The sequence below is a fragment of the Xenopus tropicalis genome, chromosome 8 (assembly GCF_000004195.4).
Source record: "Xenopus tropicalis strain Nigerian chromosome 8, UCB_Xtro_10.0, whole genome shotgun sequence".
Taxonomy (NCBI): domain Eukaryota; kingdom Metazoa; phylum Chordata; class Amphibia; order Anura; family Pipidae; genus Xenopus; species Xenopus tropicalis.
The window spans coordinates 3,378,185-3,399,643 of record NC_030684.2 but is presented as its reverse complement, the minus strand read 5'-3'; the positions used below and the strand labels follow the sequence as shown (position 1 = coordinate 3,399,643).

General features: G+C 50.1%; 1 protein-coding gene across 1 annotated transcript; it reads left to right on the top strand.

The window, feature by feature from the left end:
• Positions 1-4,320: 4,320 nt before the first annotated feature.
• Positions 4,321-21,161, top strand: entpd2 (ectonucleoside triphosphate diphosphohydrolase 2). The gene is given in 9 exon segments (NM_001001252.1): positions 4,321-4,438; positions 12,429-12,546; positions 12,661-12,811; positions 14,298-14,457; positions 14,557-14,784; positions 18,185-18,454; positions 18,721-18,840; positions 18,928-19,062; positions 20,062-21,161. Coding segments are annotated over 9 exon segments (1,503 nt in total). The 5' UTR covers position 4,321; the 3' UTR covers positions 20,266-21,161.
• Positions 21,162-21,459: the final 298 nt, after the last annotated feature.

The following is a 21,459-nucleotide window of genomic DNA, read 5'->3' as shown; positions in this document are numbered from 1 at the left end:
TCAGATCTCCAGATTCAGATCCCAGATCTAGATCCCAAATCCGGGTACCAGATCCCACATTCAGATCTCCAGATTCAGATTCCAGATTAAGATCCCAGATCCAGGTACCATATCCAGATCCCACATTCAGATCTTCAGATTCCACATTCAGATCCAAAGCTAAGATCCCACATGCAGGTACCAGATCCCACATTCAGATCTCCAGATTAAGATCCCACATTCAGATCCAGGTACCAGATTCAGATCCAGGCACCAGATTCAGATCCAGGCACCAGATTCAGATCCAGGCACCAGATTCAGATCCAGGCACCAGATTCAGATCCAGGCACCAGATTTAGATCCAGGCACCAGATTCAGATCCAGGCACCAGATTCAGATCCAGGCACCAGATTCAGATCCAGGCACCAGATTCAGATCCAGGCACCAGATTTAGATCCAGGCACCAGATTCAGATCCAGGCACCAGATTTAGATCCAGGCACCAGATTTAGATCCAGGCACCAGATTCAGATCCAGGCACCAGATCCAGGCACCAAGATTCAGATCAGGCACCAGATTCAGATCCAGGCACCAGATTCAGATCCAGGTACCAGATTCAGGCACCAAGATTCAGATCCAGGCACCAGATTCAGATCCACGGTACCAGATTCAGATTCCAGGCACCAGATTCAGATCCAGGTACCAGATTCAGATTCCAGCACCAGATCAGATCCAGGCACCAGATTCAGATCCAGGCACCAGATTCAGATCCAGGCACCAGATTCAGATCCAGGCACCAGATCCAGGGACCAGATTCAGATCCAGGCACCAGATTCAGATCCAGGTACCAGATTCAGATCCAGGCACCAGATTCAGATCCAGGTACCAGATTCAGATCCAGGCACCAGATTCAGATCCAGGTACCAGATTCAGATCCAGGCACCAGATTCAGATCCAGGTACTAGATTCAGATCCAGGCACCAGATTCAGATCCAGGTACCAGATTCAGATCCAGGCACCAGATTCAGATCCAGGTACTAGATTCAGATCCAGGTACCAGATTCAGATCCAGGTACTAGATTCAGATCCAGGTACTAGATTCAGATCCAGGTACTAGATTCAGATCCAGGTACCAGATTCAGATCCAGGTACTAGATTCAGATCCAGGTACCAGATTCAGATCCAGGCACCAGATTCAGATCCAGGTACTAGATTCAGATCCAGGTACTAGATTCAGATCCAGGTACCAGATTCAGATCCAGGCACCAGATTCAGATCCAGGCACCAGATTCAGATCCAGGTACTAGATTCAGATCCAGGTACTAGATTCAGATCCAGGTACCAGATTCAGATCCAGGTACCAGATTCAGATCCAGGTACTAGATTCAGATCCAGGTACTAGATTCAGATCCAGGCACCAGATTCAGATCCAGGTACCAGATTCAGGCACCAGATTCAGATCCAGGCACCAGATTCAGATCCAGGCACCAGATTCAGATCCAGGCACCAGATTCAGATCCAGGTACCAGATTCAGATCCAGGCACCAGATTCAGATCCAGGTACCAGATTCAGATCCAGGCACCAGATTCAGATCCAGGTACCAGATTCAGATCCAGGCACCAGATTCAGATCCAGGTACTAGATTCAGATCCAGGCACCAGATTCAGATCCAGGCACCAGATTCAGATCCAGGTACCAGATTCAGGCACCAGATTCAGATCCAGGCACCAGATTCAGATCCAGGCACCAGATTCAGATCCAGGCACCAGATTCAGATCCAGGTACCAGATTCAGATCCAGGCACCAGATTCAGATCCAGGTACCAGATTCAGATCCAGGCACCAGATTCAGATCCAGGTACCAGATTCAGATCCAGGCACCAGATTCAGATCCAGGTACTAGATTCAGATCCAGGCACCAGATTCAGATCCAGGTACCAGATTCAGATCCAGGTACTAGATTCAGATCCAGGTACTAGATTCAGATCCAGGTACCAGATTCAGATCCAGGTACCAGATTCAGATCCAGGTACTAGATTCAGATCCAGGTACTAGATTCAGATCCAGGCACCAGATTCAGATCCAGGTACCAGATTCAGGCACCAGATTCAGATCCAGGCACCAGATTCAGATCCAGGCACCAGATTCAGATCCAGGCACCAGATTCAGATCCAGGTACCAGATTCAGATCCAGGCACCAGATTCAGATCCAGGTACCAGAATTCAGATCCAGGCACCAGATTCAGATCCAGGTACCAGATTCAGATCCAGGCACCAGATTCAGATCCAGGTACTAGATTCAGATCCAGGCCACCAGATTCAGATCCAGGCACCAGATTCAGATCCAGGTACCAGATTCAGGCACCAGATTCAGATCCAGGCACCATCAGATCCGCACCAGATTCAGATCCAGGTACCAGATTCAGATCCAGGCACCAGATTCAGATCCAGGTACCAGATTCAGATCCAGGCACCAGATTCAGATCCAGGTACCAGATTCAGATCCAGGCACCAGATTCAGATCCAGGTACTAGATTCAGATCCAGGCACCAGATTCAGATCCAGGTACCAGATTCAGATCCAGGCACCAGATTCAGATCCAGGTACCAGATTCAGATCCAGGCACCAGATTCAGATCCCAGACACCAGATTCAGATCCAGGTACTAGATTCAGATCCAGGTACTAGATTCAGATCCAGGTACCAGATTCAGATCCAGGCACCAGATTCAGATCCAGGCACCAGATTCAGATCCAGGCACCAGATTCAGATCCAGGTACTAGATTCAGATCCAGGTACCAGATTCAGATCCAGGTACTAGATTCAGATCCAGGCACCAGATTCAGATCCAGGTACTAGATTCAGATCCAGGTACCAGATTCAGATCCAGGCACCAGATTCAGATCCAGGTACTAGATTCAGATCCAGGCACCAGATTCAGATCCAGGTACTAGATTCAGATCCAGGCACCAGATTCAGATCCAGGTACTAGCTTCAGATCCAGGCACCAGATTCAGATCCAGGTACTAGATTCAGATCCAGGTACTAGATTCAGATCCAGGCACCAGATTCAGATCCAGGTACCAGATTCAGATCCAGGTACTAGATTCAGATCCAGGTACCAGATTCAGATCCAGGTACCAGATTCAGATCCAGGTACCAGATTCAGATCCAGGTACCAGATTCAGATCCAGGTACCAGATTCAGATCCAGGCACCAGATTCAGATCCAGGTACTAGATTCAGATCCAGGTACCAGATTCAGATCCAGGTACCAGATTCAGATCCAGGTACCAGATTCAGATCCAGGCACCAGATTCAGGCACCAGATTCAGATCCAGGCACCAGATTCGGATCCCAGACACTAGGAGAGAATGAGCAGAAGGGCTGAGGTTGGGGCCAAGGGAACAAGGTGCCTGAGTTTGTTGTTGTTGAACTGCTATAAATCACCCCCCCCCTACTGACAGAGAAGCCCCCCACTGTGCAACCAAACTGCTGCCCCCTTTCCTACTGGCTGTGGGAGGGGCAAACAGTGGAAAGGGGGATAATACACTGAATAACTGCCCCTGTAGGTGGGGGAGGGGGGAGCGGATAATGAGGAGGGGTCGGACCCCCAGAAGACAACACTCAAGCAGCCTGACATTTCCAGCCACTATATTTATTTTCCCTGAGCCCCCCTGTCTGGTCAAATAAAGGGCCTATCAGCCAATCAGATGTTTGTTTGTCCTGCCCAACATGCCCTTGGGTCCCTGGGAGGGGGGTCCGACTTTGTTTCCCCTGATATAGGGGGTCAGGTTGGGGTTAGGGGGGGTCTCGCTACATGTGGGAGCTGCCATACTGCCATTTAAGTAAAGGGAAAGCTAAACCCCTGCTTATTCTATCCTTCCCCTCTCTTTTGTCCCATTAACTCCAGTACAAAGGCTCTCCGGGGGTAAAGGGGGGGGGGGGGTTGAATTGCCTCTGTATAAACAATAGATACAGTTACTACATCCGCTTGTTGCTTAATTATGTTTTAATTCAGCTGCCGGGGGGGGGTATTATCTAAGCCTTATTGCTATTGTGCTGACCACATCTGCTGGGAGGCTGCCCCCTATCCCCACTACCCCTTTGCTACTCGTTTAATCATTAATACCAGTTTGTTACAGGGATACTTCCCCTTTAAACCGAGTAACAATGTTTCCATGAGAGGAATCCGCCTTGTTACAGTGTATCACAATGAGACAGCCCCGCCCCTATGCACCTTCCCAGCCAATGGCAAGTCCAGCAGGGCCCCTGTGGCCCCGCCCCTTCTGTGCTCCTTGTAAGTAGAGCCCTTGCAGACCTCAGAGCCACTCAGGCGCCCAACATGGCCAACAAGTACCTTGCGGTGTTGCTGCCCATCCTCATCTGCCTGGCGGGGCTCATAGGCATCCTGCTGGTCTCCCTTCCGGCCAGGGACGTTGGGGAGAACCCAAAGTACAAGGTAAGTGGGGGGGGGGGGGGGAAAGGTGGCAGGTAGTGCAACTTTCCCTTTAATGTCCCCTCAATGGAACTTGGCTTGGCCACTCGCTGACAATCACTTTAGTGACTATTTGCGGCTCGCCCACATCCGTCTCCTCTCGGCCCACGAATGGTTAAATATTTTTGCAGGCTGCCGGCGCGGGGTTAATGTAGCCTCAGTGTTAAATGTGCAGGGAAGTTACACCCCTCGTGTTCCAGATGGTAAAGGGGATTTTAAGAGGCAATAAGAGGCATAAAAAGCCACTTCCCTCTGGGGTGGGGGGGTATTAACCCTTGCAGCAGCTATAGTAGCAGTGGGATAGTAGCACAGAGGCACCTATAGTAGCAGTGGGATAGTAGCACAGGGACGCCTATAGTAGCAGTGGGATAGTAGCACAGGGACGCCTATAGTAGCAGTGGGATAGTAGCACAGAAGCACCTATAGTAGCAGAGGGATAGTAGCACAGAAGCACCTATAGTAGCAGTGGGATAGTAGCACAGAAGCACCTATAGTAGCAGTGGGATAGTAGCACAGAAGCACCTATAGTAGCAGTGGGATAGTAGCACAGAGGCACCTATAGTAGCAGTGGGATAGTAGCACAGAGGCACCTATAGTAGCAGTGAGATAGTAGCACAGAGGCACATATAGTAGCAGTGGGATAGTAGCACAGAGGCACCTGTAGTAGCATTGGGATAGTAGCAAAGAGGCACCTATAGTAGCAGTGGGATAGTAGCACAGAGGCACCTATAGTAGCAGTGGGATAGTAGCACAGAGGCCCCTATAGTAGCAGTGGGATAGTAGCACAGACGCACCTATAGTAGCAGTGGGATAGTAGCACAGAGGCACCTATAGTAGCAGTGGGATAGTAGCACAGGGGCCCCTATAGTAGCAGTGGGATAGTAGCACAGAGGCACCTATAGTAGCAGTGGGATAGTAGCACAGAGGCACCTATAGTAGCAGTGGGATAGTAGCACAGAGGCACCTATAGTAGCAGTGGGATAGTAGCACACAGGCACCTATAGTAGCAGTGGGATAGTAGCACAGGGGCACCTATAGTAGCAGTGAGATAGTAGCACAGAGACACCTATAGTAGCAATGCGATAGTAGCACAGAGGCACCTATAGTAGCAGTGGGATAGTAGCACAGAAGCACCTGTAGTAGCATTGGGATAGTAGCACAGAGGCACCTATAGTAGCATTCGGATAGTAGCACAGAAGCACCTATAGTAGCAGTGGGATAGTAGCACAGGGGCCCCTATAGTAGCAGTGGGATAGTAGCACACGGGCACCTATAGTAGCAGTGGGATAGTAGCACAGAGGCACCTATAGTAGCAGTTGGATAGTAGCACAGAGGCACCTATAGTAGCAGTGGGATAGTAGCACAGAGGCACCTATAGTAGCAGTTGGATAGTAGCACAGAGGCACCTATAGTAGCAGTTGGATAGTAGCACAGGGGCCCCTATAGTAGCAGTGGGATAGTAGCACAGAGACACCTATAGTAGTAATGCGATAGTAGCACAGAGACACCTATAGTAGCAATGCGATAGTAGCACAGAGACACCTATAGTAGCAATGGGATAGTAGCACAGAGGCACCTATAGTAGCAGTGGGATAGTAGCACAGAGGCACCTATAGTAGCAGTGGGATAGTAGCACAGAGGCACCTATAGTAGCAGTGGGATAGTAGCACAGAGGCACCTATAGTAGCAGTGGGATAGTAGCACAGAGACACCTATAGTAGCAGTGGGATAGTAGCACAGAGGCACCTATAGTAGCAGTGAGATAGTAGCACAGAGACACCTATAGTAGCAGTGAGATAGTAGCACAGAGACACCTATAGTAGCAATGCGATAGTAGCACAGAGACACCTATAGTAGCAGTGGGATAGTAGCACAGAGACACCTATAGTAGCAGTGGGATAGTAGCACAGAGACACCTATAGTAGCAGTGGGATAGTAGCACAGAGGCACCTATAGTAGCAGTGGGATAGTAGCACAGAGGCACCTATAGTAGCAGGGGGATAGTAGCACAGAGACACCTATAGTAGCAGTGGGATAGTAGCACAGAAGCACCTATAGTAGCAGTGGGATAGTAGCACAGAGGCACCTATAGTAGCAGAGGGATAGTAGCACAGAAGCACCTATAGTAGCAGTGGGATAGTAGCACAGAGGCACCTATAGTAGCAGAGGGATAGTAGCACAGAGACACCTATAGTAGCAGTGGGATAGTAGCACAGAGGCACCTATAGTAGCAGTGGGATAGTAGCACAGAGGCACCTATAGTAGCAGAGGGATAGTAGCACAGAGACACCTATAGTAGCAGTGGGATAGTAGCACAGAAGCACCTATAGTAGCAGTGGGATAGTAGCACAGAGGCACCTATAGTAGCAGTGGGATAGTAGCACAGAGGCACCTATAGTAGCAGAGGGATAGTAGCACAGAGACACCTATAGTAGCAGTGGGATAGTAGCACAGCGGCCCCTATAGTAGCAGTGGGATAGTAGCACAGAGGCACCTATAGTAGCAGAGGGATAGTAGCACAGAAGCACCTATAGTAGCAGTGGGATAGTAGCACAGAGGCACCTATAGTAGCAGGGGGATAGTAGCACAGAGACACCTATAGTAGCAGTGGGATAGTAGCACCTTGTTCCCCAATTCCCAGCCCCGCCCCCCAGCCAATGCAGTGACAAGCCCCGCCCCAGTGCCCCAGTTACCCGCTACCCAAACAGACGCGGGCAGTACCAATACACGCTGCCCTGGGGGTGTGATTGCCGGGGGGGTGCAACAAAGCCGAGTTACTGTCGGGTCACATGTAGCGGTTTTGGGGCCCAGAGGCAAAACCGTCGCTGTAGTTACAGGCTTAGTGTCCCCCATACGGATCAGTCACGGGTTCTGGTTCCGTTATACACACTTACATTGTGGGATGTGGCTGTATCCATGGGCCTTCCCCATAACAACAGGTCTTACAGCTAAATACAAGCCCATTAGTGTGTCACATACTTATTTTCATTCTGCAACTTTAAAATATTCCACGGGTTCCCCCAAATCCATAGGAACCCCCCCCCCCCAAATATGGGTAAATACTCACTGAGCAAAGATACACCCCTCTATTTACTTTCCTCCTTATCAGCCCATAATTGTCTGCTAAATTGTCTCCGCCCAACTATATGGCCCCTCCCACCCATATGTATAAATACAGATATACAGAGAAGGAATGTTCTGGGCACACAATAAGCTGTACCCCCATACTGTACTGTCTAAGGGAAACACTATGGCACCTCCTACCCATATGTATAAATACAAATATACAGAGAGGGAATGTTCTGGGCACACAATAAGCTGTACCCCCATACTGTACTGTCTAAGGGAAACACTATGGCACCTCCTACCCATATGTATAAATACAAATATACAGAGAGGGAATGTTCTGGGCACACAATAAGCTGTACCCCCATACTGTACTGTCTAAGGGAAACACTATGGCACCCCCTACCCATATGTATAAATACAAATATACAGAGAAGGAATGTTCTGGGCACACAATAAGCTGTACCCCCATACTGTACTGTCTAAGGGAAACACTATGGCACCCCCTACCCATATGTATAAATACAAATATACAGAGAGGGAATGTTCTGGGCACACAATAAGCTGTACCCCCATACTGTACTGTCTAAGGGAAACACTATGGCACCTCCTACCCATATGTATAAATACAAATATACAGAGAGGGAATGTTCTGGGCACACAATAAGCTGTACCCCCATACTGTACTGTCTAAGGGAAACACTATGGCACCCCCTACCCATATGTATAAATACAAATATACAGAGAGGGAATGTTCTGGGCACACAATAAGCTGTACCCCCATACTGTACTGTCTAAGGGAAACACTATGGCACCTCCTACCCATATGTATAAATACAAATATACAGAGAGGGAATGTTCTGGGCACACAATAAGCTGTACCCCCATACTGTACTGTCTAAGGGAAACACTATGGCACCCCCTACCCATATGTATAAATACAAATATACAGAGAGGGAATGTTCTGGGCACACAATAAGCTGTACCCCCATACTGTACTGTCTAAGGGAAACACTATGGCACCTCCTACCCATATGTATAAATACAAATATACAGAGAAGGATTGTTCTGGGCACACAATAAGCTGTACCCCCATACTGTACTGTCTAAGGGAAACACTATGGCACCCCCTACCCATATGTATAAATACAAATATACAGAGAGGGAATGTTCTGGGCACACAATAAGCTGTACCCCCATACTGTACTGTCTAAGGGAAACACTATGGCACCCCCTACCCATATGTATAAATACAAATATACAGAGATGGAATGTTCTGGGCACACAATAAGCTGTACCCCCATACTGTACTGTCTAAGGGAAACACTATGGCACCCCCTACCCATATGTATAAATACAAATATACAGAGAAGGAATGTTCTGGGCACACAATAAGCTGTACCCCCATACTGTACTGTCTAAGGGAAACACTATGGCACCCCCTACCCATATGTATAAATACAAATATACAGAGAGGGAATGTTCTGGGCACACAATAAGCTGTACCCCCATACTGTACTGTCTAAGGGAAACACTATGGCACCCCCTACCCATATGTATAAATACAAATATACAGAGAGGGAATGTTCTGGGCACACAATAAGCTGTACCCCCATACTGTACTGTCTAAGGGAAACACTATGGCACCTCCTACCCATATGTATAAATACAAATATACAGAGAAGGAATGTTCTGGGCACACAATAAGCTGTACCCCCATACTGTACTGTCTAAGGGAAACACTATGGCACCCCCTACCCATATGTATAAATACAAATATACAGAGAGGGAATGTTCTGGGCACACAATAAGTTTTTGAAACCCTGCGGCCGAGCTGATACCTTGTACAAGAGGGGGAAGCAGCAGTGCAGGAAGATGCGGCTACAGGGCTCCATGTGGCCCTACGGGTCATGTGATGACAGATGCAAGGTGTCGGCTCACATAGCAGGAGGTGGGGGAGTAGCTTATGATGGAGCCCTCCCCCTTGCCTTCTGCCCCAGTGAGATGCCCAATGATATTACAGGAGAGACAGCATCTGTCAAATTCCTGCACTCGATACGCCAGCTGCACTCACTTGTCTGACCTGGGTGTGTATATACAGTAGCGGGGGATACAGTGTTTGTAGGGTGCAGGGAGTAGTAATGCCCTTTATACTCACTGCCTGTGCCTGTAGTAGGCGGATAGTGTGGCCTGGGTGGGACTGCATGAATGGGATCCCAGCCAAGTACAACAACGCTCTCTTTACTTCCCCTTTAATCGGGGATTCCGCCATAGGAAACGGTTCTGCCGAAATATTTCATTTCTAGTAAAAGCCAGTTCCGACTACAGAGAACAACTGCCTCCCAGTTCAATGATAAGGTTGGGTTGCTGGGAGTTGCAGGGAGTTGCAGAGAGTTGCAGGGAGTTGCAGAGATTTGCTGGGAGTTGTGGGGAGTTGCAGAGAGTTGCGGGGAGTTGCAGAGAGTTGCGGGGAGTTGCAGAGAGTTGCGGGGAGTTGCAGAGAGTTGCAGAGAGTTGCGGGGAGTTGCAGAGAGTTGTGGGGAGTTGCAGAGAGTTGCGGGGAGTTGCGGGGAGTTGCAGAGAGTTGCGGGGAGTTGCAGAGAGTTGCAGAGAGTTGCGGGGAGTTGCGGGGAGTTGCAGAGAGTTGCTGGAAGTTGCAGGGAGTTGCTGAGAGTTGCAGAGAGTTGCTGAGAGTTGCAGAGAGTTGCTGGGAGTTGCGGGGAGTTGCAGAGAGTTGCAGGGAGTTGCAGAGAGTTGCAGGGAGTTGCAGAGAGTTGCTGGGAGTTGCGGGGAGTTGCAGAGAGTTGCGGGGAGTTGCAGAGAGTTGCGGGGAGTTGCAGAGAGTTGCAGAGAGTTGCGGGGAGTTGCAGAGAGTTGTGGGGAGTTGCAGAGAGTTGCAGAGAGTTGCGGGGAGTTGCGGGGAGTTGCAGAGAGTTGCTGGAAGTTGCAGGGAGTTGCTGAGAGTTGCAGAGAGTTGCTGGGAGTTGCAGAGAGTTGCGGGGAGTTGCAGAGAGTTGCAGGGAGTTGCTGGGAGTTGCAGGGAGTTGCAGGGGATACACATGCTCAGCACTGGCCCTGTATTAAGCTTACTAATGGCCTATTCAGTGTAGCAAATCCATATACCTTGGAGCTCCACCTACTGGACACAATGGGCATTGCGGCGCTGCTGCAGCTCTGTACTGGGGAACAAGGGAGGATTTCCATGAATGAAACAGATCTTTGTCTGCCTTGTGGAATGTGCCATTTTGCACTGATAGGGGGGTAACTGGGGGGGGCTGCTTTAATGAATCCCTGAAATAGCCCCCTTTATTGGGCACCCCCCCCTTCTCTATTTACTGTACAGGAAGCTCCTCTCCTCTGGTCATTTGGTTAAAACCATCTGGTTCTGACTCCTGAAACCATGTAGCCGGCTCAGTTCTGACTCCTGAAACCATGTAGCCGGCTCAGTTCTGACTCCTAAAACCATGTAGCCGGCTCGGTTCTGACTCCTGAAACCATGTAGCCGGCTCAGTTCTGACTCCTGAAACCATGTAGCCGGCTCAGTTCTGACTCCTGAAACCATGTAGCCGGCTCGGTTCTGACTCCTGAAACCATGTAGCCGGCTCAGTTCTGACTCCTGAAACCATGTAGCCGGCTCAATTCTGACTTCTGATACCATGTAGCTGGCTCGGTTCTGACTCCTGAAACCATGTAGCCGGCTCGGTTCTGACTCCTGAAACCATGTAGCTGGCTCGGTTCTGACTCCTGAAACCATATAGCTGGCTCGGTTCTGACTCCTGAAACCATGTGGCCGGCTCAATTCTAACTTCTGAAACCATGTAGCTGGCTCGGTTCTGACTCCTGAAACCATGTAGCCGGCTCAATTCTAACTTCTGAAACCATATACCTGGCTCGGTTCTGACTCCTGAAACCATGTAGCTGGCTCGGTTCTGACTCCTGAAACCATGTAACTGGCTCAGTTCTGACTCCTGAAACCATGTAGCTGGCTCGGTTCTGACTCCTGAAACCATGTAGCTGGCTCGGTTCTGACTCCTGAAACCATGTAGCTGGCTCGGTTCTGACTCCTGAAACCATGTAACTGGCTCAGTTCTGACTCCTGAAACCATGTAACTGGCTCAGTTCTGACTCCTGAAACCATGTAGCCGGCTCGGTTCTGACTCCTGAAACCATGTAGCTGGCTCGGTTCTGACTCCTGAAACCATGTAGCCGGCTCGGTTCTGACTCCTGAAACCATGTAGCCGGCTCAGTTCTGACTCCTGAAACCATGTAGCCAGCTCAATTCTGACTTCTGATACCATGTAGCTGGCTCGGTTCTGACTCCTGAAACCATGTAGCCGGCTCGGTTCTGACTCCTGAAACCATGTAGCTGGCTCGGTTCTGACTCCTGAAACCATATAGCTGGCTCGGTTCTGACTCCTGAAACCATATAGCTGGCTCGGTTCTGACTCCTGAAACCATGTAGCTGCCTTGGTTCTGACTTCTGAAACCATGTAGCTGGCTCGGTTCTGACTCCTGAAACCATGTAGCTGCCTTGGTTCTGACTCCTGAAACCATGTAGCTGCCTTGGTTCTGACCCCTGAGACCATGTAGCCAGCTTGGTTCTGACTCCTGAAACCATGTAGCTGGCTTGGTTCTGACTCCTAAAACCATGTAACTGGTTCGGTTCTCGTATAACCTTTGGTCACATGATATTCTCCGTACAATAATATCAGCCAGTGGGGTTGCTGCACTCTATACGCCAGGTCTCAGTTGCTTTTTGGTATCTCCAGTATCACTGAAAGAGCAGTGTTGCTTTATTACCCCCACCTAGTGGCCATTGATGGTAATGCAGACTGTAAGCAGCCAAATCACTGCTGGTTGTGACTCTCTCCTCTCTCTGACCCGGCAGTATGGAGTCGTGCTGGACGCCGGTTCCTCGCACACAGCGCTGTTCGTATACAAGTGGCCGGCGGATAAAGAGAACGACACGGGAATTGTGAGTGAGCACAGCATGTGTGACGTGCAGGGTGAGTAGCCCTGGGGTTGGGGGGTCAGAACATTGTTTAATGGTGCCTGCAAGGGATTCCAAGCAGCCATGCAGCGGTGACGCATTTGATGCATTCTATTCCCCCCCCCCCCAGGCCCTGGGATCTCTAGCTACTGGCAGGACCCCCCTAAGGCAGGGAAGAGCCTGGAGGTCTGTTTGAACCAAGCGGTGAGGGATGTCCCATCGAACAGACACGCCCTGACTCCCATCTACCTGGGGGCCACCGCCGGGATGAGGCTGCTCAAGTAAGTCCCATGTAACGGGGGGGGGGGCAACCAATGGGGCTTCTGCTCTCTTTCCCATGGTCAGGCAGGAACACCCCCCCCGGGTAAGTGAATCCAATCTCCCCCCAGTACTTACCCAGGTACAGAGCTCTGATTCTCTGTACTTCCTGCTCCTGGGCTGCTCTCTTTCCCATGGTCAGGCAGGAACCTCCCCCTGGGTAAGTGAATCCAATCTCCCCCCAGTACTTACCCAGGTACAGAGCTCTTATTCTCTGTACTTCCTGCTCCTGGGCTGCTCTCTTTCCCATGGTCAGGCAGGAACCCCCCCCCCCCCCGGGTAAGTGAATCCAATCTCCTCCCAGTACTTACCCAGGTACAGAGCTCTGATTCTCTGTACTTCCTGCTCCTGGGCTGCTCTCTTTCCCATGGTCAGGCAGGAACCCCCCCCCCCCCGGGTAAGTGAATCCAATCTCCCCCCAGTACTTACCCAGGTACAGAGCTCTGATTCTCTGTACTTCCTGCTCCTGGGCTGCTCTCTTTCCCATGGTCAGACAGGAACCTCCCCCTGGGTAAGTGAATCCAATCTCCCCCCAGTACTTACCCAGGTACAGAGCTCTGATTCTCTGTACTTCCTGCTCCTGGGCTGCTCTCTTCCCCATGGTCAGACAGGAACCCCCCCCTGGGTAAGTGAATCCAATCTCCCCCCAGTACTTACCCAGGTACAGAGCTCTGATTCTCTGTACTTCCTGCTCCTGGGCTGCTCTCTTTCCCATGGTCAGACAGGAACCTCCCCCTGGGTAAGTGAATTCAATCTCCCCCCAGTACTTACCCAGGTACAGAGCTCTGATTCTCTGTACTTCCTGCTCCTGGGCTGCTCTCTTTCCCATGGTCAGGCAGGAACCCCCCCCCCCCCCCGGGTAAGTGAATCCAATCTCCCCCCAGTACTTACCCAGGTACAGAGCTCTGATTCTCTGTACTTCCTGCTCCTGGGCTGCTCTCTTTCCCATGGTCAGGCAGGAACCCCCCCCTGGGTAAGTGAATCCAATCTCCCCCCAGTACTTACCCAGGTACAGAGCTCTGATTCTCTGTACTTCCTGCTCCTGGGCTGCTCTCTTTCCCATGGTCAGACAGGAACCTCCCCCTGGGTAAGTGAATCCAATCTCCCCCCAGTACTTACCCAGGTACAGAGCTCTGATTCTCTGTACTTCCTGCCCCTGGGCTGCTCTCTTTCCCATGGTCAGGCAGGAACCCCCCCCCTGGGTAAGTGAATCCAATCTCCCCCCAGTACTTACCCAGGTACAGAGCTCTGATTCTCTGTACTTCCTGCTCCTGGGCTGCTCTCTTTCCCATGGTCAGACAGGAACCTCCCCCTGGGTAAGTGAATCCAATCTCCCCCCAGTACTTACCCAGGTACAGAGCTCTGATTCTCTGTACTTCCTGCTCCTGGGCTGCTCTCTTCCCCATGGTCAGACAGGCTGAGTGAATTGAACCCGTGTCCCCCCCACAGCTGGACCGACCCAGTTTCCTCTGACAAAGTCCTGGCCGCCGTCAGCGCCACCATCAAGTCCTACCCGTTCAACTTCCGCGGGGCCAGAATCCTATCGGGGCAGGATGAAGGGGTATTTGGTTGGGTCACGGCGAATTACCTGCTGGAGAAGTTCATTAAGGTATAACTTACCCTTTAATGTAGGAACATATAAACCAGCCGGTTGGGTTCCCAGAATCCTTTGCAGCATTACCCAGAATGCCTTTCTTTCTGCTCCCAGTACAACTGGATTGGACAGTGGTTTCAGCCCCGGAAGGGGACGCTGGGCGCCATGGATCTGGGCGGAGCTTCTACTCAGATCACCTTCGAGACGGCGGATACAATCGAGAATCCGGAGGACGAGGTGACTCTGCGGCTCTACGGGCAGTCGTACCGGGTGTATACCCACAGCTTCCCGTGCTACGGGCGCGACCAGGTCCTCATGAGAATCTTCTCCAAAGTCATCATGGTAAGAACAGCAGTCCTGCCCTGCTTTATGGCTGAGATTCTAGCTATCTGTATAACAGAGCATTCTGTCACAGTGGCACAGATCCTATCCCCCCCCATTGTAAGCAGCAGTCCTGCCCTGCTTTATGGCTGAGATTCTAGCTATCTGTATAACAGAGCATTCTGTCACAGTGGCACAGATCCTATCTGATCCCCCCATTGTAAGCAGCAGTCCTGCCCTGCTTTATGGCTGAGATTCTAGCTATCTGTATAACAGAGCATTCTGTCACAGTGGCACAGATCCTATCTGATCCCCCCATTGTAAGCAGCAGTCCTGCCCTGCTTTATGGCTGAGATTCTAGCTATCTGTATAACAGAGCATTCTGTCACAGTGGCACAGATCCTATCTGATCCCCCCCATTGTAAGCAGCAGTCCTGCCCTGCTTTATGGCTGAGATTCTAGCTATCTGTATAACAGAGCATTCTGTCACAGTGGCACAGATCCTATCTGATCCCCCCCATTGTAAGCAGCAGTCCTGCCCTGCTTTATGGCTGAGATTCTAGCTATCTGTATAACAGAGCATTCTGTCACAGTGGCACAGATCCTATCCCCCCCCCATTGTAAGCAGCAGTCCTGCCCTGCTTTATGGCTGAGATTCTAGCTATCTGTATAACAGAGCATTCTGTCACAGTGGCACAGATCCTATCTGATCCCCCCCATTGTAAGCAGCAGTCCTGCCCTGCTTTATGGCTGAGATTCTAGCTATCTGTATAACAGAGCATTCTGTCACAGTGGCACAGATCCTATCTGATCCCCCCCATTGTAAGCAGCAGTCCTGCCCTGCTTTATGGCTGAGATTCTAGCTATCTGTATAACAGAGCATTCTGTCACAGTGGCACAGATCCTATCCCCCCCCCATTGTAAGCAGCAGTCCTGCCCTGCTTTATGGCTGAGATTCTAGCTATCTGTATAACAGAGCATTCTGTCACAGTGGCACAGATCCTATCCCCCCCCCATTGTAAGCAGCAGTCCTGCCCTGCTTTATGGCTGAGATTCTAGCTATCTGTTTAACAGAGCATTCTGTCACAGTGGCACAGATCCTATCTGATCCCCCCCATTGTAAGCAGCAGTCCTGCCCTGCTTTATGGCTGAGATTCTAGCTATCTGTATAACAGAGCATTCTGTCACAGTGGCACAGATCCTATCTGATCCCCCCCATTGTAAGCAGCAGTCCTGCCCTGCTTTATGGCTGAGATTCTAGCTATCTGTATAACAGAGCATTCTGTCACAGTGGCACAGATCCTATCTGATCCCCCCATTGTAAGCAGCAGTCCTGCCCTGCTTTATGGCTGAGATTCTAGCTATCTGTATAACAGAGCATTCTGTCACAGTGGCACAGATCCTATCTGATCCCCCCCCATTGTAAGCAGCAGTCCTGCCCTGCTTTATGGCTGAGATTCTAGCTATCTGTATAACAGAGCATTCTGTCACAGTGGCACAGATCCTATCTGATCCCCCCATTGTAAGCAGCAGTCCTGCCCTGCTTTATGGCTGAGATTCTAGCTATCTGTATAACAGAGCATTCTGTCACAGTGGCACAGATCCTATCTGATCCCCCCATTGTAAGCAGCAGTCCTGCCCTGCTTTATGGCTGAGATTCTAGCTATCTGTATAACAGAGCATTCTGTCACAGTGGCACAGATCCTATCTGATCCCCCCATTGTAAGCAGCAGTCCTGCCCTGCTTTATGGCTGAGATTCTAGCTATCTGTATAACAGCATTCTGTCACAGTGGCACAGATCCTATCTGATCCCCCCATTGTAAGCAGCAGTCCTGCCCTGCTTTATGGCTGAGATTCTAGCTATCTGTATAACAGAGCATTCTGTCACAGTGGCACAGATCCTATCTGATCCCCCCATTGTAAGCAGCAGTCCTGCCCTGCTTTATGGCTGAGATTCTAGCTATCTGTATAACAGAGCATTCTGTCACAGTGGCACAGATCCTATCTGATCCCCCCATTGTAAGCAGCAGTCCTGCCCTGCTTTATGGCTGAGATTCTAGCTATCTGTATAACAGAGCATTCTGTCACAGTGGCACAGATCCTATCTGATCCCCCCCCATTGTAAGCAGCAGTCCTGCCCTGCTTTATGGCTGAGATTCTAGCTATCTGTATAACAGAGCATTCTGTCACAGTGGCACAGATCCTATCCCCCCCATTGTAAGCAGCAGTCCTGCCCTGCTTTATGGCTGAGATTCTAGCTATCTGTATAACAGAGCATTCTGTCACAGTGGCACAGATCCTATCTGATCCCCCCCCATTGTAAGCAGCAGTCCTGCCCTGCTTTATGGCTGAGATTCTAGCTATCTGTATAACAGAGCATTCTGTCACAGTGACACAGATCCTATCTGATCCCCCCCCATTGTAAGCAGCAGTCCTGCCCTGCTTTGTGGCTGAGATTCTAGCTATCTGTATAACAGAGCATTCTGTCACAGTGGCACAGATCCTATCTGATCCCCCCATTGTAAGCAGCAGTCCTGCCCTGCTTTATGGCTGAGATTCTAGCTATCTGTATAACAGAGCATTCTGTCACAGTGGCACAGATCCTATCTGATCCCCCCATTGTAAGCAGCAGTCCTGCCCTGCTTTATGGCTGAGATTCTAGCTATCTGTATAACAGAGCATTCTGTCACAGTGGCACAGATCCTATCTGATCCCCCCATTGTAAGCAGCAGTCCTGCCCTGCTTTATGGCTGAGATTCTAGCTATCTGTATAACAGAGCATTCTGTCACAGTGGCACAGATCCTATCTGATCCCCCCATTGTAAGCAGCAGTCCTGCCCTGCTTTATGGCTGAGATTCTAGCTATCTGTATAACAGAGCATTCTGTCACAGTGGCACAGATCCTATCTGATCCCCCCATTGTAAGCAGCAGTCCTGCCCTGCTTTATGGCTGAGATTCTAGCTATCTGTATAACAGAGCATTCTGTCACAGTGGCACAGATCCTATCCCCCCATTGTAAGCAGCAGTCCTGCCCTGCTTTATGGCTGAGATTCTAGCTATCTGTATAACAGAGCATTCTGTCACAGTGGCACAGATCCTATCTGATCCCCCCATTGTAAGCAGCAGTCCTGCCCTGCTTTATGGCTGAGATTCTAGCTATCTGTATAACAGAGCATTCTGTCACAGTGGCACAGATCCTATCTGATCCCCCCATTGTAAGCAGCAGTCCTGCCCTGCTTTATGGCTGAGATTCTAGCTATCTGTATAACAGAGCATTCTGTCACAGTGGCACAGACCCTATCTGATCCCCCCCCCCCCCCCATTGTAAGCAGCAGTCCTGCCCTGCTTTATGGCTGAGATTCTAGCTATCTGTATAACAGTTTATACTAATGATCTGCTGTCTGGTTGCCACGATACAGTCGCAGGGATACAAAGCAAAGGTGGATAATCCCTGTTGGCCGACTGGTTACTCCGAGACAATGCCGCTCTCCAGCGTCTACGAATCGCCTTGCACAGCCAATGAGAGGCCCAATGGGTATAACCCGGCGACTCCGGTGACCATGACGGGTACAGGGAATGCCGCCCAGTGCCGGAAGCATGTGGAATCCTTATTCCAGTTCTCCAGCTGCAGCTTCACCTCCTGCTCCTTCGACAGCGTCTTCCAGCCCAACGTCACCGGGAATTTCATCGTAAGTGGCAGAATCAGCCGATAGCCTCAGGGGATGCTGGGAGTTGTAGTCCAACCACATAAAATTCCCTTAAATCTATTTTTTTTTACCAAAGTTCCCTATGAATGTGCAGCAGTGGCCCCTAGTGGCCATATACACATATAGCACGTCTGGGAGATGTATCTGTAGTCATTGTACAGTATGGGGGCCCCATAGAGTTTCTATTGTATCTGAATTGATTGCATCCTGTGTGGGTCAGTTGTAGAACATTGTACGTTGAATTTCAGGCCTTTTCGGCTTTCTTCTACACGGTGGACTTCATAAAGAACGTGATGAAGATGCCGGTGAACAGCATAGCCGACCTGGACAATGCGACCAACACCATCTGTAGCTCCACGTGGGATCAGGTGAGGGTTGGGTGCTACTACTGAGTCGCCCCATTAATGGATATTGGGCGCCTATTGATACCCTGTTACTCTTGTCTCCCCCCCCAGCTCAAGGCTAAGGCCCCCACCCTGGAGAAGCTCCTTAATAGTTACTGCCCCACCGCCAACTTCATCTACGAGATCATCAGCCGCGGCTACAAATTCACCGAGGATTCCTTCCCCAACATCTCCTTCCAGAAGAAGGTATGTCCTCTCCTTGGGTTCCTCCAATGATATTGTAGATCCAACCTGATCCACAGAACCACACCCAGGCCCCTCCCACAAGCCCACCCACTTTCCAGTAAGCCCAGCCCCCTCTCTTTTGTTAATTATGTATGGGCAGTGGGTAGCTTTCCCTAACCTTAAAACAACAGCCCAGAAGTGGGAGGAGTTAGCATTTATGCTCAACCCAGTTGGAGCCACCAACTTGTCCATTGACCAGAAGATCTTACTGTTCCCACATGGAGCCTACAGATGCATACAGGTTATTGATTGGTGGAACTTGCATGCATGAGTAATTAACCAATGGGGGGAGGAGTAGAAGTGGGAGGAGTCTTCACCCTGCTGGAGCCACCTCTTTTGGTAGAACTTGTCCAACGTTGACCACAAGATCTGACCATTCCATCAGATAAGCTCAGCCCACATGGGGCCTACATATGCATACAGGTCATTGATTGGTGGAACCTGCACGCATGAGTAATTAACCAATGGGGGGAGGAGTAGAAGTGGGAGGAGTCTTCACCCTGCTGGAGCCACCTCTTTTGGTAGAACTTGTCCAACGTTGACCACAAGATCTGACCATTCCATCAGATGAGCTCAGCCCACATGGGGCCACCTGGAGCCACCTCTTTTGGTAGAACTTGTCCAACGTTGACCACAAGATCTGACCATTCCATCAGATAAGCTCAGCCCACATGGGGCCTACATATGCATACAGGTCATTGATTGGTGGAACCTGCACGCATGAGTAATTAACCAATGGGGGGAGGAGTAGAAGTGGGAGGAGTCTTCACCCTGCTGGAGCCACCTCTTTTGGTAGAACTTGTCCAACGTTGACCACAAGATCTGGCCATTCCATCAGATGAGCTCAGCCCACATGGGGCCTACATATGCATACAGGTCATTGATTGGTGGAACAGTGGGGGGGAAGGAGGAGCTATGGAAGAAACAACTAATATGGGGGACCCCACTTGTGTTTTGCAGGCCGGCGACACCTCCATCGGTTGGGCGCTCGGTTACATGCTGAACCTCAGCAACATGATCCCGGCGGAGAAGCCCTCCATCCTGAAAGCCATTGACATCAGCTCCTGGGCGGGCGTCATCTTCCTCTTCCTCCTGGTCATCCTGCTGTCCCTCGCCCTCCTCTGCACCTTCATCCGCTTCAATAAGGGCGACCAAAGCCTTTGATTGGCGCCTCAATGGACCAATTAGACCTTAGGCCTGGCTGGTTTAGGAAGGTGGAGGGGCTCTAGTGAAATGTACCCACAACGTCTCAGGGCAAATACCTTATTTTTGGGGGGCAATTGATAACCTCAGCTTCTAAATCATGGCTTCTCTTAGCCTTCGGGGGGGGGGGCACCTGTGTATTTTATTCTTCTTCCATTCCAAACCATTCATCTTCCAGCTGCAGCTTAGCTCTACTCTATGGTCTTGTCCTACTGCAACAGAAGGGATTATTCGCCGCCAACAGGGGAACGGCGGTACTGCAAGTCTGTTACGCTTACATTGTAGATATCTCGGCCCCAAGCTATCGCTATATCTCAACCCAAAAATGATGATTGGGGGTCCAAGGGGGCTGGGGGGGTCGGTGTGCAATATAAAAAGGGACTTTGGCTCCAAGGAAAACACTGTTACTTGATAGCTGGTAGGGCAATGTCGGCCATTACTGGTTTTGTAATTAAGGATAGATGGTTATACTGGTTCTCTAGCAGCCTGTGGGGGTTTACAGGGTAGGAATAACCTTGCGTCAGCCATTTTGTTGGTCTGTATGGGTGCAGTGTTCACTGGTGCCACTAGGTGTCACTGCACTCACTACAAAAAAAACCCGACCTGCCCACGACTGATATATATGCGCAAACTGTGCCCAACCAGATGTTGTGTATCCCAGAATGCACCGGGAGGATAAAGCGCAATAAAGGGCGACAGTTACCCTGTTTATTAGCCGTAGCCGTGTCCTACAAGCCAAAAGGCACCCAACAATTTGTTTACAAGGATGAAGGAAACCGATGCATTTGCTGTGAAATCAAGTAGGTTGTCACAACAAAAAGAAAAGACTTAATGAAAATAAAGTGTATTCGGCCCGTGATGATGTCTGGTGTCTTTTGTCAAATAAACTGCTACATAAATATATATGGGTAGGGGGTGCCATAGTGTTTCCCTTAGACAGTACAGTATGGGGGTACAGCTTATTGTGTGCCCAGAACATTCCTTCTCTGTATATTTGTATTTATACATATGGGTAGGGGGTGCCATAGTGTTTCCCTTAGACAGTACAGTATGGGGGTACGGCTTATTGTGTGCCCAGAACATTCCTTCTCTGTATATTTGTATTTATACATATGGGTAGGGGGTGCCATAGTGTTTCCCTTAGACAGTACAGTA